At 48.6% G+C, this 17,705-nt stretch overlaps 1 protein-coding gene across 10 annotated transcripts in view; it reads right to left on the minus strand.

Annotated features, from left to right (window-relative positions):
• The window catches only part of frmd4a (FERM domain containing 4A), a 773,221-nt gene that overhangs the window by 150,345 nt on the left and 605,171 nt on the right, over positions 1-17,705 (minus strand). For all 10 annotated transcript variants that reach the window (XM_072563058.1, XM_072563059.1, XM_072563057.1 and 7 more), the window contains one exon: positions 14,276-14,332. In XM_072563058.1, coding sequence (XP_072419159.1) covers positions 14,276-14,332 — 57 coding nt within the window. The remainder of the gene's footprint in view (positions 1-14,275; positions 14,333-17,705) is intronic.

Raw genomic sequence — 17,705 nt, forward strand, 5'->3', positions numbered from 1 at the left:
CAAGCTTTCCCGCAATGTCCCAATGCTAACCCTCTGGTTTGTTTGGGGTTTTATGGTCATGGCATTTACTAAATGCTGTGGCCCAAACACCATGCACCCAGTGTTCTGTTATTTATGGCCTAGGCCACCTGGTATCCTGCATGTGAGACTCGATTGTTAACGTTCTGGTCAATGTGAGGTCATCACGAACACTAAATACTGGCTCCTTCCTTATTTAACTGATACATGCATCGGAACAAAATCCACACAGTTTACTTAAAAGATGCATTTCAATAGCATTTGTGTTTACAACAACTGATCATTGTGACGGTGCTGCTTTATTCCAGTGACTCTGGACGAGAGGGTTAGCAAGGAGCCTGTGTTTGTGATGATTTTCCAAGGAGCCAGAATTCTTACCTGAGGTTGGGGTCTCTCAGCAGGAGCAGAAATGTCCAGGCCACCCCATCGTGTCCTGCCTCAGGCCTGCCTGTCCTGATGAAGGAACCCATCAAAGTACAGAACCACCACAATAAGGGCTAGCATCCTCGGAGAGGGCAGAGGGGGCTGGGAGATGGCCAAAGTGGTGAACGCTGCAGGTTGGGACCCCTCAGCAGGGACAGGGGCTGCCCATAATGGAGACCTGCCCCTTCCCCTATACCAACATCAACCATGCCCCTCACTACCCACCTTCCCAAAACAGACCCAAAACTCTATCCATCCCACACCCAGAGACCACCCAAGATTCACTGGGTGGTCATTCCCCTCATGTGAGTGACCCCTCATGTGAGTGTCCCTGATGTGAGTGTCCCTCATGTGAGTGTCCCCTCATGTGAGTGTCCCCTCATGTGTGTCTCCTCATGTGAGTGACCCCTCATGTGAGTGTCCCTGATGTGAGTGTCCCTCATGTGAGTGTCCCCTCATGTGAGTGTCCCATCATGTGTGTCTCCTCATGTGAGTGTCCCCTCATGTGACTGTCCCCTCATGTGACTATCCCCTCATGTGAGTGTCCCCTCATGTGACTGTCCCCTCATGTGACTGTCCCCTCATGTGACTATCCCCTCATGTGTGTCCCCTCATGTGAGTGTCCCCTCATGTGACTGTCCCTCATGAGTGTCCCCTCATGTGAGTGACCCCTCATGTGAGTGTCCCCTCATGTGAGTGTCCCCTCATGTGAGTGACCCTCATGTGAGTGACCCTCATGTGAGTGTCCCCTCATGTGAGTGACCCTCATGTGAGTGTCCCTGATATGAGTGTCCCCTCATGTGAGTGTCCCCTCATGTGACTGTCCCCTCATGTGACTGTCCCCTCATGTGAGTGCCCCCTCATGTGACTGTCCCCTCATGAGTGTCCCTCATGTGAGTGTCCTCTCATGTGAGTGTCCCCTCAGCTGTTGCTTCAATATTGTGCAGAGGAAGAACAACGTGGCCATTTTCAGTCATTCAGTGGGGTTCTGGGTGGACAGCTGATACCTGGGTCAAGATCAGAGCAGTGCTGGAAAAGCACATCAGGTCAGGCAGCATCAGAGGAGCAGGAAAATCAATGTTACGAGCAAAAGCCCTTCATCAGCTGATACCTGGTACCCGTCCTACCTCTGGCAAAATATCTGCCCCCTTACCCATCCCTGAAACAGTGTTGATGAATTCATGCCTTCTCTCTGTGTGATAGTGAGCTACAACAACAACCACAAAACCTACATTTATCTAGCAGCTTTAATCTGATTTGATTTGATTTATTATTGTCACATGTACCAAGATATAGTTAAAAGTATTGTTTTGCATGTTAACTAAACAAATCATAGTTTACATAAGTACATCAGGGTAATTGAACAGAATGTGGAATTTAGTGTTGCAGCAAAGAGAAGGCGCAGAGAACGATCATATGAGAGGTCCATTCACAAGCTGTTCTTGAATCTGTTGGTATATGTTTTCCAACTTTTGTATCATTTGCCCGATGGAAAAGGGTGGACGAAAGTAGAACCGGGGTGGGAGGGGTCTGTGGTGATGTTCGCTGCTTTCCCAAGGCAGCAGGATGTGTAGATGTAGTTAATGGGTGGAAGGGAGGTTTGGATGATGGACTGGGCTGTGTTCTTGTGGTCTTGGGCGGACCGGTCGTGATACCACCCTGTGAAGCATCCAGATAGGATGGTGCATCTATAAACATTGGTAAGAGTCCTTGTGGACATGCTGTATCTTCTTAGCCTCCTGAGGAAGCTTTAAAGTTATAAATTCACAGGAACATTCGATTTGATTTGATTGATTTTATTATCACGGATACCAAAGTACAGTGAAAAGCTTTGTTTACAAATAGTACAGGCAGATCATAGTGAGCAAGGACATACAGATCATTGGGTGAAAATTAACTAGACAAAGGCAGACAAGTTATATCGCACAGGGGATGCACTGGAACAATATCAAATGAGCAAGATCAGCATTGTCTGAAGTTACGGAGTCCGTTCATCAGTCTAATAACAGCAGGGAAGAAGCTGCTCCTGAACCTACTGATGCATGTGTTTAAGCTTCTGTATCTTCTGCCTGAGAGAAGGGCTGGAGGAGAGCATTACCAGGGTGGGAGGGGTCTTTGTTGGCAGCCTTTCCACGGCAACGAGCCGTGTACATGGAGTCCATGGATGGGAGGTTGGCTTCCAGGATGGTCTGGGCTGTGCACACCATCTTCTGTCGTTTCTTATGGTCCTGGTCAGCGCAGTTGCTGTCCCAGTCCGTTATGCACCCGGACAGTATGCTCTTAATGGGGCATCTGTAAACATTGGTGAGGGTCCTGTGGACGTGCCAAATTTCCTGAGGCCCCTGAGGAAGAAGAGGCGTTGTTGTGCCTGCTTGATTGTTGCCTCTATGTGACAAGTCTCCAACAGACTGGAGGTTATCGCCACTCTGAGGAACCTGACGCTATCCACCCTCTTAAACTCTACTCCCCTGATGTAGAAGGGGGTGTGTCCTCCTCTTTTCCTTCTGAACTCAGTGATCAGTTCTTTAGTTTTGCTGACGTTGAGAGAGAGGTTGTTCTCATTGCACCACAACACTAAGCCCTCTGTCTCCTTTCTGCATTCTGACTCATTGTTGTTCGAGATCTGTCCTTCTACAGTGGTGTCATTAACAAACTTGCAAATGCCGTTCATTCGGAATTTGGCAACACAGTCCTGGGTGTACAGGGAGGACAGTAGGGGATAGTAGGTATCCTTGGGGGGGGGGGGGGGGGGGGGCGGTGGGAGGGGCTCCCGTGGGGTCTGTGGGTAAGGAAGCTGAGGATCCAGTTGCAGAGGGCAGAGCCAAGACAAAGGTCACAGAGTTTTGAGATCAGTCTGGAAGGGGTGGACAAAGTTAAAGTCACACAACACCAGGTTATAGTCCAACAGGTTTATGTGGAAGCACTGTCTATTAGCGTGCTGCTCCTTCATCAGGTGGTTGTGGAGTATAAGGTCATAGGACACAGATTTTATAGCAACAGTTTACAGAAAAAGACCTGGATTGTTTGTTAAGTCTCTCATCTTTCAGAATGGGCATTTTGGTTTCAGTTCTTTCATATGTAAATTCCAGAACTTTCTTAAAGTTACATTCTCAGGTGAACTTTAACAATCGGTGTCATGTCAGTCCAGATAATGTATTGAAGGTGTGAGCTGTCCTGTGTGAGACTGTCTGTGCCACAATGGTCAGACTGATTCTCATCTAAAAAACAGACTTACAGAATCTTACATGGATTCATGCAGATTTTGAGTAAAATAAAATGTAATTCTGCAAGTACAAATTCACCCCACAAACGTGTGTATGTGTGCGTGTGTACAGGGCAGTGGGGTCACCTGTTGTGTGACATGAACCCAAGGCCCCGGTTCAGGCCATCGCCATGGGTACCGAACTTGGCTATCAGCCTCTGCTCGGCCACTTTGCGTTGTTGCCTGTCCCAAAGTCCGTCTTGAAAGATGGTCACCCCTACGGTCTGAGGCCGAATGTCCCTGACTGCTGCAGTGTTTCCCGACTGGGAAGGAACACTCCTGTTTGGTGATTGTTGTGTGGTGTCCATTCACCCTTTGCCGCAGCCTCTGCTTTGGTTTCACCAATGTGCCATGCCTCAGGGCATCCTTGCCTGCAGCGTATGAGAGAGACAACATGGGCTGGGTCACATGAGCACCTGCCGCATACGTGGTGGGTGGTGTCCCCACGTGTAATGGTGGTATCCATGACAACACTCTGACACGTCTTGCTGTAGTTGCCGTGACAGGGTTGTGTGGTGTTGTTATCGATGTTTCCTGAAACCCAGACAGTTTGCTACGAACAATAATCTGGTTCAGGTTTAGTGATTGTTTAAAGGCAAGAAGTGGAGGTGTGGGGAGGGTCTTTGAGAGGTACGCATCCTCATTGATAATGTGCTGCGGGCTGCGAAGAACATGGTGTAAGTTTCTCAGCTCCCAGGAAGTACTGGACAACGAAGGGTCCCCTGTTAGTTGTAGGTCGTGCCGGTCTCCTGAGGAGATCATTATGGTTTCTTGCTGTGGCACGTCATAATTGGCAGTCGAAGAGTTGAGCATTGTACTCCATTCTTATGAGGCATCCTTGCGTACTTTCACGTGTCCATCACGTCGCTCCTCATCTGAACAGATCCTGTGTACGTGTAGGGCTTGCCCATATAGGATGGCTGTTTTAACGTGTTTAGGGTGGAAGTGAGAGAAGTGCAGCATCGTGAGGTTATCAGTGGGTTTGTGGTAGAGTGAGGTGCTGAAGTGCCCATCCTTGGTGGAGGTGCATGTGTCCAAGAACGAGACCGATACAAAAGAGTAGTCCATGGTGAGTTTGATGGCGGGATGAAACTCGTGGATATCCCTGTGTAGTTGTTTCAGTGTGGAGGGGATTATGGTGTTGAAGGCAGAGCTATAGTCAATGAGCAGGAGTCTGACCGAGGTCTCCTTGGAAACCAGATGGTCCTGGGATGTCTGCAGGGCTAGGGACGTGACATCCGCTGTGGACCTGCTTCATTGGTTCGGCAAATTACAGGGGATGGAGGCAGGTGGGGAGACTGGTGTTGATGTGGGCCATGACCAGCCTCTTGCAGCGCCTCATGATTACGGAGGTCAGAGCCACTCGGCGGTAATCATTCAGGCATGTTGCATGTGCTTTCTCACTGACATGATGATGGTGGTCTTCTTGAAGCAGGTGGGAACTTCAGCTTGTAGGAGGGAGAGGTTGAAGCTGTTGGTGAATATCTCAACCAGCTGGTCCACACAGGATCTGAGTCCTCGGCCAGGGACATCGCCTGGGCCTGTCGCTTTCCTTGGGTTGACTCCAAGGAAGATCTACCTGATGTCTGCAGCGGTGACGGAGGGAACAGGTGTGTACTGGGCTATCAGGGCAGGCATCACTGCACCGCTGGCATTCTGCTCAAACCGAGCACAGAACACATTGAGCACGTCAGGGAGGGATGGGTCTTTGGCCGCTAACTCCTGAATTGACATAAGGAGCCCCAAGGACAGCTGATCAGCAACTCAGCCACTGAGGTAAGTTTTAAGGAGCAGTGTGAGATAGTGAGGATGAGAAGTGTAGGGAGGAGTTCCCACTCCACGAGATAACTGAAGGCAGCGACAGTGAAGGGATTACAGTCAGACTGGCTTGAGAGGCCGGAATTAGGGAAGAGCAGATACATCGGGAAAGGGGGTCAGAGGAAATTAAAGAGGTAGAGTGGAGTGAGGCCATGAAGGAATGGCGTGTTGGGCCTCATGTGAGCACAGGAGGCGATGAAGGAACTGGGATTGATGTGCATTAAGACACAAGCAACAAAGTTTTAGATGACTACAAATTGATGCAGGATAGAATGTTGGGGATCAGCCAAGAGTGGGTTGAAATCATAGACTCCCTACCGTGTGGAAACAGGCCATTAGGAAGTCCACACTGATCCTCTAGAGACTAACCCATCCCCCTACCTTATTCCTCTACATTTACCCCTAACTAATGAACCTAACCCATACATCCCTGAACACTATGTGCAATTTCCCATTGCTAATCCACCCTAACCTGCATATTTTTGGATTGTGGGAGGAAACTGGAGCACCTGGAGGAAACCCACACAGACACGGAGAGAATGTGCAAACTCCACACAGACAGTTGGCTGAGGCTGGAATCGAACCTGGGTCCCTGATGCTGTGAGGCAGCAGTGCTAACCACTGAGCCACCTGGCCACCCCAACCACAGTTTCTGGTTTACGATACCAATGGTTGATGCAACGAAGGTTGTGCAGCAGGTGGAGCTGAATCAGGGACAAAGTCAGACAAGGTTCCAGATGTGGAGACAGGTGTTTTTAGTGAAGGTGAGAATATGAGGATTTCACATTTGATGCTAGGCTTGTGCATTGACCATTTATTCGCAGACAGTTGCCAGAGAGAGGGATACAGAGGAGAGTCTGAGGAATAGAGCTCGGAACAGAAACCAAAAACAACGGCACTGGTCTTCCCAATATTTGCTCATCCAGGTGTCTGCATTGACAGTCTGATCACTTACTAACCATGGAGGAGTCAAAAACAGAAATTGATGGAGAAACTCAGCAGGTCTGGCAGCACCCGTGGAGAGAGAAACAGAGTCAACTCTACAAAGTGACCCTTGAGAAAACGAAAGCGATGATTCCGAGGAAGAGCTTGGTTTACAACTGAAACTTAATGCCTGCTTTTGCCAAGTTAGGAAAAGCAAAATCTGAAATGTCTGAAACTCACATTCCAGGGGAGATTTTCCAAAGGTTTTAGGAAGTGAGGGGGCATGTAGCCAAGAAGGAAAAGTGGATTTGTGACAACGTGCTTCCTTCGTCACTTGCTCCTCTGAAGGGTCATGGGAAATGGAGCTTTGGAAAACATTCTCCAGCAGTTAATCCCTTCCACACGCCCCATTAGCCTCCTGCCCCCTCGTTTCTGGTGGAACACTGGTTCGATGTAATTGCCTACATGTTCTGCCTTCACCTCCAGCTAGCACCATCCCAGGGATTAATCGTTCCGGATTCTTACTGCAGTGTTGTTTCTTAAGAGTTTCTTCATTCTTTCAGTCCCTCGTGTGCTTCTATTTCAGAGGCTGTGTGGGCAGCTCACTGCAATCCCTTTGATTATATCGCAGAGTCGTGACCAGAACAGAAAAACACTCCACCTCCAGTTTTACTGTGAGGAAGGAGACTGTGTATTTGGCCAGTAGGCTTTCCCACTGGGTAAAAACGAGGACTGCAGATGCTAGAAACCTGAGTCTGGAATAGAGTGGTGCTGGCTGGGAAAAGATTAGGACAAAGTGAGGACTGCAGATGCTGGAGATCAGAGCTGAAAATGTGTTGCTGGAAAAGCGCGTCAGGTCAGGTAGCATCCAAGGAACAGGAGAATCGACGTTTCGGGCATGAGCCCTTCTTCAGGAATGAGGAAAGTGTGCCCAGCAGGCTAAGATAAAAGGTAGGGAGGAGGGACTTGGGGGAGGGGTGTTGGAAATGTGATAGGTGGAAGGAGGTTAAGGTGAGGGTGGTAGGCCGGAGTGGGGGTGTGGGCGGAGAGGTTAGGAAGAAGATTGCAGGTTAGGAAAGTGGTGCTAGGTTCAAGGTTGGGACTGAGACAAGGTGGGGGGAGGGGAAATGAGGAAACTGGAGAAATCTGAGTTCATCCCTTGTGGTTGGAGGGTTCCTAGGCGGAAGATGAGGCGTTCTTCCTCCAGCCGTCATGTTGCTATGGTCTGGCGATGGAAGAGTCCAAGGACCTGCATGTCCTTGGTGGAGTGGGAGGGGGAGTTGAAGTGTTGAGCCACGGGGTGGTTGGGTTGGTTGGTCCGGGTGTCCCAGAGGTGTTCTCTGAAACCTTTCGTGATGGGGGATGGAGGTGTACAGGGACTGGATGTCCATGGTGAAGATAAGGCGTTGGGGACTGGGGAAGCGAAAATCATGGAGGAGGTGGAGGGCGTGGGTGGTGTCCCGAACATAGGTGGGGAGTTCTTGGACTAAGGGGGACAGGACCGTGTCGAGGTATGCAGAGATGAGTTCGGTGGGGCAGGAGCAGGCTGAGACAATGGGTCGGCCGGGGCAGTCAGATTTGTGGATTTTGGGCAGGAGGTAGAAACGGGCGGTACGGGGTTGTGGGACTATGAGGTTGGAGGCGGTGGATGGGAGATCCCCTGAGGTGATGAGGTTATGGATGGTCTGGGAGATGATGGTTTGGTGGTGGGAGGTGGGTCATGGTCCAGGGGGCAGTAGGAGGAGGTGTCCGCGAGCTGGCGTTTAGCCTCAGCGGTGTAAAGATCGGTGCGCCAAACTACTACCGCGCCTCCCTTGTCTGCCGGTTTGATAGTGAGATTGGGGTTGGAGCAGAGGGAGTGGAGGGCTGCACGTTCCGAGGGTGAGAGGTTGGAGTGTGTGAGAGGGGTGGAGAGGTTGAGGCAGTCAATGTCACGGCGGCAGTTGGCTATGAAGAGATCGAGGGTGGGTAAGAGGCCAGCACAGGGTGTCCAGGTGGATGGGGTGTGTTGGAGGCAGGAGAAGGGGTCGTCAGAGGGTGGGCGAGAATCCTGGTTGGAGAAGTAGGCGCGGAGGCGAAGGCAGCAGAAGAATTGTTCGATGTCTCGCCGCGTTTTGAACTCGTTAATCCGAGAGCGTAGGGGAATGAAGGTGAGGCCTCAGCTGAGGACTGATCTTTCATCCTCAGAGAGGGGTAGTTCTGGAGGGATGGTGAAAACACGGCAGGGCTGGGAGCTAGGACCTGGTGTGGGGCTGGAGCCCCACCCAGAGAACACCTCTGGGACACCCGGACCAACCAACACAACCACCCCGTGGTTCAACACTTCAACTCCCCCTCCCACTCCACCAAGGACATGCAGGTCGTTGGACTCCTCCATTGCCAGACCATGGCAACACAACAGCTGGAGGAAGAGTGCCTCATCTTCCGCCTAGGGATGAACTCAGACTTCTCCAGTTTCCTCATTTCCCCTCCCCCCACCTTGTCTCAGTCCCAACCCTCGAACTCAGCACCACCTTCTTAACCTGCATATCTTCTTCCTGACCTCTCCGCCCCCAACCCCACTCGGGCCTATCACCCTCACCTTAACCTCCTTCCACTTATCGCATTTCCAACGCCCCTCCCCCAAGTCCCTCCTCCCGACCTTTTATCTTAGCCTGCTTGGCACACTTTCCTCATTCCTGAAGAAGGGCTCATGCCCGAAACGTTGATTCTCCTGCTCCTTGGATGCTGCCTGACCTGCTGCGCTTTTCCAGCAACACATTTTCAGAAAAGATTAGGACAAGCCTGCACATGGAAAACCACCAGCAAACACTGCCTTCCACCAGGAGACTGCTTCATTTCATCTGGCAGAAACTATAATACATTGCAGCCAATCTCCAGACCGGACTTTAACTCCTTTCAGGATTCTGTGGGGGTTAGCAGTACAGGGTCAGTCTGAGGACCATGGCCACTGTAAACACTGGGAGATGGTAGCACAGTGGTAATGTCACTGGATTTGTAATCCAGAGGCTCGGTCAAAGCACATGGCCTCCCTGCCATAGGAAAGATATTGTGAAACTTGAAAGGGTTCAGAAAAGATTTACAAGGATGTTGCCAGGGATTGGAGGGTTTGAGCTACAGGGAGAGGCTGAATAAAGAACAGAGGAACAAAGAAAATTTACAGCCCAGGAACAGGCCCTTCGGCCCTCCAAGCCTGAGCCGATCCAAATCTACTGTCTAAACCTGTCGCCCAATTCCTAAGCATCTGTATCCCTCTGTTCCCCACCTACTCATGCATCTGTCCAGATGCATCTTAAATGAATCTACTGTGCCTGCCTCCACCACCTCTGCTGGCAACGCGTTCCAAACGCCCACCACCCTCTGTGTGAAGTACTTACCTCGTGTATTCCCCTTAAACCTTCCACCTCTCACCTTGAAAGCATGACCTCTCGTTATTGAATCCTTCACCCTGGGCAAAAGCTTATCTCTATTTACCCGGTCTATACCCTTCATGATTTTGTAAACCTCAATCAGGTCCCTCCTCAATCTCCTTTTTTCTAGTGAAAATAAACCTAACCTACTCAACCTCTCTTCATAACTAGCACCTTCCATACCAGGCAACATCCTCGGAAACCTTCTCTGCACCCTCTCCAAAGCGTCCACATCCTTTTGGTAATGTGGCAACCAGAACTGTACACAGTATTCTAAATGTGGCCGAACCAATGTCTTGTACAATATTAACATGACCTGCCAGCTCTTATACTCAATACCCCGTCCGATGAAGACAAGCGAACCATATGCCTTCTTGACCACGCTATCCACCTGTGCAGCAACCTTCAGGATACAATGGACCTGCACTTCCAGATCTCTCTGCCCATCAACTTTTCCCAAGACTCTTCCATTCATTGTATAATTTGCTCTAGAATTAGACTTTCTTAAATGCATCACCTTGCACTTGCCTGGATTGAACTCCATCTGCCATTTCTCTGCCCAAACTCTCCAGTCTATCTCTATCCTCCTGTATTCTCTGACAGTCCCTTATTCTCTCTGCTACTCCACCAATCTTTGTGTCATCTGCAAACTTGCTGATCATACCAACAGTGCCCTCTTCCAGATCATTTATGTATATTACAAACAACAGTGGCCCCAATACTGACCCCTGTGGAACACCATGGGTCACCTTTCTCCATTTCAAGGAACTCCCTTCAACTACTACTCTGTGTCTCCTGTTACTCAACCAGTTCTTTATCCACCTAGCTAGAACACCCTGCACACCATGTGACTCCACTTTTTTTATTAGTCTATAATGGGGGACCTTATCAAACGCCTTAATGGGGGTATTTTCTCTGGAGTGTCAGAGGCTGAGGTGTGACCTTATAGCGCTTTATAAAATCATGGGGGGCATGGATAGGGTAAACAGACAGGGTCTTTTTCCCAGGGGAGGGGAAACTAGAGAGTGTAGGATTAAGGTGAGAGGAGAAGGATTAAAAGGGACACAAGGGGCAACGTTTTCACACAGAGGGTAGTATGTGTATGGAATGAGCTGCCAGAGGAAGTGATGGAGACTGGTACAATTACAACATTTAAGAGGCATCTGGATGGGTATATGAATAGGAAGGGTTTAGAGGGATATTGGTCAAAAGCTGGCAAATGGGACTAGATTAATTTCAGATATCTGTCCGGCATGGATGAGTTGGGCCGAACATCTCTACGACTCTATGATTCTATGTGGTAGCCGGTGGAATTTAAATTCAATATTTGAAATATAGAACTAGCTGCAAAACTACCACCTCGAACAAAAGCATAATGCTGTGTGCAAATGTGTGCATAATGTGTTACAGAAACTCAGTCGGTCTGGCAGCATCTGTGAAGAGAGAAATCTCTCCCCACAGATGCTGTCAGGCCGGTTGAGTTTCCCCAGCAGTCTGTGCTTTTTTTGATGAATCTATCACTGTTTGTTGTCCTCACCAAGTCTGGCCTACATGTGACTGCAGACTTATAGCAACATGGTTGACTCTTAACTGCCCTCAGTTTAACGACAATGAGGGATGGGTAACAAATAGCTATCATGGCAGCGGGCAAAGTGGGTGGGTGTGACCCTCATGTACTCTAACCTGCCCATGGGCATATTAGAGGAGGGGAAGATGGGGCGATGGCAAAGACAGGATGAGCTTAGGGGGTTGCGGGTCAGGGAAGGTCTACTTCCCTGCCGCTGCCACCTTGTAGAATTTGGAGATCTCCTCCTGGTCCCCCAGTGGGAAAATCAGTAACAAACCAGTTAAGTCTTGCAAGTGAATGTACTGGTTGCGCTGGAGCTCCATTTTTGGAGCTCTGCCAATTTGCAGAGCACTTCAGAGAACATCTCTGGGACAGCCGCATCAACCAACGCTACCACCCTGTGGCTGAATACTTCAACCACACTCCCCCCCCCCCCCCCCCCCATCCCCACTCCGCCAGGGACATGCAGGTCCTGGGCTTTCTCCATCGCCACTCTCTCACCACCCGACGCCTGGAGGAAGAACGCCTCATCTTCCGTCTCAGGACCCTCCAACCCCATGGCATCAATGTGGACTTCACCAGTTTCCTCATTTCCCCTCCCCCCACCTTATCCCAGATCCAACCTTCCAACTTGGCACCATCCTCATGACCTGTCCGACCTGTCCACTTTCCTTCCCACCTATGCGCTCCACCCTCCTCTCCGACCCATTACCACTACCCCCACCTCCAACCACCTATCGCTACCTCTCAGCAACCTTCCCCCCAGCCCCACCCCTCTCCCATTTCTCTCACCACCCCTTCGGCTCACAGCCTCATTCCTGACAAAGATCTTCTGCCTGAAACGTCAATTCTCCTGCTCCTCGGATGCTGCCTGACCTCCTGTGCTTTTCCAGCACCACACTCTCGACTCCATTTTTGAAGACAAGTCAGACCACTCTGCCTCATTTTCAGCTCTGTATTCCTCACAAGACACCAGGTAGTACCCCTCACAAAGTGAGTCCAAGTGGCAGTTTTGCCCAGTCTACACTGTCTGACCTGGAATTAAATCCAGGGCTCCAACTGGCTCCAAGCGGTTTACTAAACAAAGAGTGTGGCAGATTTGAATTGGTGGTTTAGTCAACAGTCCGGTAAAACAGGACAACCAGCAGGTCTGAGTGGGTGATGGCCACCTGGGAACGCTGCCCAGTTTCTGCTTTGGGCAACAGGGCCATCTCTGAGATGACTGCTGAGTGTGTCACTGACTCTGGGAGGGCATATGTACAAACCAGGGCATCCCCAGGCAGCTGCGGTCATTGTGTGTGTGAATCTGCTTTGAATTAAGCACAAAAAAAACTGACCAAGACTTCAAAGTGAAAAGGTCACAAGCCTTTGTCGTCAAGTCATTGAGCTCAGTTCAATGACAACTTGGCTTCATGCAGTGCCTTTAAGGTACCAAACAGACCCAAGTGCTGCACAGTTGCCTTTTCAAGCAAAAGCTGCTAGTTATCCATGTAAGTAGAGAGAGCAGGCGAGCAAGGGGTTGGTCAAAGAGGGATTCTTGAGGAGAGAGAGAAAACAAGACATAGCAAGGCCGCATGGTTCAGAGAGGATATCCCAGAGTGTACAGACCCAGCCAGATGAAGGCTGGCAGCTTAAAGTTAAAGTTCGGAGTGATTCCAGTTGGAGATCCACAAAGGGCATAAATCTTACTTTATTCTTTCATGGGATGTGGGCATCATGGGCAAAGGCTCACATTTGTTGCCCACCCCTAACTGCCCTTGAACCGAATCCTGCCGGAACCCTTCCAGAGGGCAAAGAGTCAACCACATTGCAGTGACTCTGGAAACATGTGGATTACCACAAAGTGTAACTGAGCAGCAGAATGCAACAGGAAATTCTCACGTACATAGATAACTGCAGCGACCTTTTACCGAAATAAATACTCATCTCCCACCCACAGGCAGGACAAATGGAAGGCTGCCTTCAAACTATAACATGTTATTGCTTGGGAGTTTTTGTCAAGAGCTTAAGCTTCAGTCTTTAAATCTCAGTAGGTACCTTAACGTATCTGCTTGTTAACGCAAGTAAAACCATAAATTACAAGGCACATTTGTGGACATGCCTGTTAGGTCTGATGAGAGCTGCCAATGGTAGTAAATTAAAGTCTGGGTACTCAAGCACTTACTGTCCCAACTTACTCCATAAACCAAACAATTTCACTTCTTGGTTTGTAATTAAATTGTTCCAATTACATTGATGTAGAATTTCAGATATTAATCTCTTCTGATTGATTATCCATTAAACACTCCTTTCAGCAGAATTAGAGAATGTGTTGTCCTCACTGAATAATAGCAATTCCACAACAAGTACTTTCTAGCTTGATCCAAATGCCTATTGTAATTAATTTCCATGAATTGATGATGAGATAGGGAGCAGGTGATATTTGCTGAGACTCCCCATCAATCAGAATCTTAGCAAAGCGAGAATTGGTTCCACAAAACTTAGCTTGATTATTATTCGCTGGGTCAAAAGAACAAAAGCAAAACAAGGAAGAGAAGGTCGGTAAAAATCAAAACTTCAACACAAATGCAATGCTTAGGTGGAACTGTAAATAGTGATCGTTCTGCAAACCTTCCCCTGTTAGTTTTGGTGTTCAATGTAAACAGGAGCATCACTTTTCCAACATAAACTGCCTGGTGGCACACTCAATCTTATCCAAGTCTAGCCATTAACTGTTGCTTTTAACAATTCCCAATAACTCCAGCAAGAGAGCCATTATCATTCATCATTTTTTTCAGTGAATCTCACCTCAGAACACATTGTAAATGTTGCTGGTTAGGGACACACAAAGACTAACAGCTTGAACGTTCCTACCTGTAGTATGTATGCAGCCAGTTCAAAAATAGCCTCGGTGTCAACTTCGATCAGTTCCTGCGAGAGAAATTAACCAGCAAAGTTAACATTCAAGGAGTGACATGAAAAGAGCAGCTTCCTTGTTGCACTTGCTGCTCAATGGAGCAAGTTTCACAAAGACCCCCCTCTTGCACAAACCGCCTTAAGCTTCAAAGAAGCTTTTCATTCACAGAGCTCAGCTGTGAAAACTGAGAGCAGTGCAACTACTGAGCCGAGCAAAATTCCACCTTCCTTTCAGAGGGGACCCTGCTGTACCCAGACAATCTGTTCAAAATCCGAGCAGAAAATAAACGACTCCCCGATTATAAAACTTCACGGGCTCATCTGGCAAATGTTTCCAGCCAACCACGTGGGGCCACGATGGGGGCTGAGCCCACTCTTACAAGAGAGAGAGAGCTCTGCACATGGAATAGTCCCCAGACAAAAAGGGCAGGAAAACGATTGAAGACAGCTCATGCATGAATGCTGTGGCTGTAACACAAACTGCTGCGATAGGGGGAAGTAAAACTCAGCCCACCACCCCCTCAGCGGCAGCACTTGCACCACAAGAGTTTGGGGACAGTTTCTTTATCTGTAAACCCCTTGATTTCCCTCTTAATTGCTTTTTTGTTGGGGCTAGGCAACTGGACACCAAGTGCCCCGCACTCTCAGGTGAACCAAGATTCATAATGTCCTGCCAAGCTTGGTCAATTCACCTCGTACTGACCTTACCCACCCCAGCACTGGCCCCTGCTGTTATTGCAAACCGGGATATAAAAGGACAAGGCAAGCGATTGTTCTTTCATGTCTGTCATTTAATTAACAGCCACTCTGGCCTTTATTCCCTTTTTAAGCAGACACATTCAGCACAGCAGAGTTCTGGACAGACGAGAGCAAGGCTGGCTGGGTAACAGCTCTGTCATTCCGCACACTGACTCCGTGAAATATTAATTTGATTATTTGCATTTTTCTCTTGTGATAATCATCAAAACGGTCAGTTGTCAAGACGACAAAAGTTATTGAACATTTCTTGCCTGAGCTGAGCTGTTTAGCATTACCAAAAGAGTCATCGACATTTTGAGGGACATTGTACTTTCTGTCAATGACACAATATCTACCTGCCTGTTCAAATCTTTCTCATTTGTGACAGATTAGATTAGATTAGATTAGATTACTTACAGTGTGGAAACAGGCCCTTCAGCCCAACAAGTCCACACCGCCCCGCCGAAGCGTACCCACCCATACCCCTACATCTACCCCTTACCTAACACTACGGGCAATTTAGCATGGCCAATTCACCTGACCTGCACATCTTTTGTGACTGTGGGAGGAAACCGGAGCACCCGGAGGAAACCCACGCAGACACGGGGAGAACGTGCAAACTCCACACAGTCAGTCGCCTGAGGCGGGAATTGAACCCGGATCTCCGGCGCTGTGAGGCAGCAGTGCTAACTGCTGTGCCACCGTGCCGCCCATACAGAGATGATGTGCTGGGAAATTACAGTCATACAGTTTTTTCACAGCACAGAAAAGGGTCCTTCAGCCCATTGTGTTCACACCATCTGGGAACCAGTTACAGCAGAGGCTGGAATCTGTACTGAAAACACCAAATGCTGGAGATTACAACGGGTCAGGCAGCATCCGTGGAGAGAGAGCAAGCTAACGTTTCGAGCCTGGATGACTCTACATCAGAGCTGGTGTGAGGTGTGAAGGGGACAGCATCACAGGATATCTGGTCGGCATGGACAGGTTGGGCCGAAGGGTCTGTTTCCATGCTGTACATCTCTATGACTCTATCTATCCAGCACTTGGATCACACCCCAGTATGTTATGGTATTTCACGTGTTCTGAAATGCTGTAAGAGTTTCTGCCTCTACCATCATTCTCGACAGTGAGTTTTTCAAACACATTACCCTCTGGGCGAAAGCTTTTTTCCTCAAATTCCCTCTAAAGCTCTTGCCCCTTGCCTTAAAACTGTGCCCCCCCGCTCAACGACCCCTCGACTTTGGGAAATAAGTTTCTCCCTGTCCATTCCTCTCACAACTTTGTACACCTCAAATAGTTAGAGTTGAACAGAAAGCATGTAACCTCCTTGAGGGCAGGAAGGCGGGGCACAGAGACAGCACGGACATTGACAGTTTTTGTTCATAAAAGGATCTTAAAGTCAGAAAATGCCCCCAAGGTGCTTTGTGGGAACTGTCAACACCTCACTGAGAAATCATTCTTTTCACTGTGTTCGACTGCCTTCCCCTGACTCAGTGATATATGCCCACAGTAGCTTTCCCTCACCAGCCACAAAGGATAGCACTGCGGCCAAAAAATAAATCATGACTTTTAAATGCCTGCCTTTCTCTGAGAGGGAACTGCTGTTGCCTCTGCCACTGTGTTACTCTGTGAGGGGGTCTGATTCAAAGCTTCAGTTATTCCATCTCTTGGGGAGCACATTCAGAGAGTTAACTGAGAGACTGTGTGCTCCCAGCCTTGTTAACTGGCTGTTATAATGGGAGGTGGACTGTCACAATATCGCTTCCACACACTGATCCGTATTCCTGTCCCGTGAGACATCGTGAGCATTAATATTTGCAAAAAGGGTCCTTCGAACGGAAAGACGTGAAAGCCAACAGTGGCAGGTGCACACCCAGTGACTTAAACCTCTAACTCATTGGCCCAAAGCATTGTGTACAACTCAGTGTTCTCGGAATGAACAAGCGGTCTTGCAGATTGCAACAACTGCCTCGTAGAGTTAAATTAAAACCCATTCTGCAACAGGCCAACATTCCAAAACACTGCATCGGCTTCAAATGGACACAAATTACACCAAGTTGCCCAAGTCAAACTGTGAACAAGACAGTCTCCAAGCACTTTGGCTACAATACACACAACTAAAGTAGAATATAAAGTTTAAAAAGTTCCTGAACACTCTACTGGACTGCGAGTGAATTATTGAAACCTCATTTTCAATTGTTTAACAATCAGCAGGGAACTGAGAGGATTGTTGGCTTATTAGAAACACAAATGCCTCTCTGGCAATGGTGGTCAAGTCTGTTTTACACCTCTACCCAAACTTTACTATCCCTGCCCTACTTTTCATGATTGTAACTTTTCTGTTTAAAATCTGTGACGCTGTTACAACGCCGGCTAATGTCCATAATGGCAAGTTGCCCTTGTTACGATGATTGGGACTAGTTTTCAATTCCAAATTTATTCATTCATTGGATAAATTTAATTTCCACTGGTTGTCATGGTGGGATTTGAAACTGGGTCTTCAGGGAGTTAGCCAATCCAGTGATAATATCACTCTGCCATCACCTTTTGCCAAAATTCAGGCTAACTGAAAGCTTGAGTCACTCTCCTCAAGTTTAGATGTGGAAGTGCCGGTGTTGGACTGGGGTGGACAAGGTCAGAAGTCACA

The sequence above is a fragment of the Chiloscyllium punctatum genome, chromosome 44, assembly GCF_047496795.1.
Source record: "Chiloscyllium punctatum isolate Juve2018m chromosome 44, sChiPun1.3, whole genome shotgun sequence".
NCBI lineage: Eukaryota > Metazoa > Chordata > Chondrichthyes > Orectolobiformes > Hemiscylliidae > Chiloscyllium > Chiloscyllium punctatum.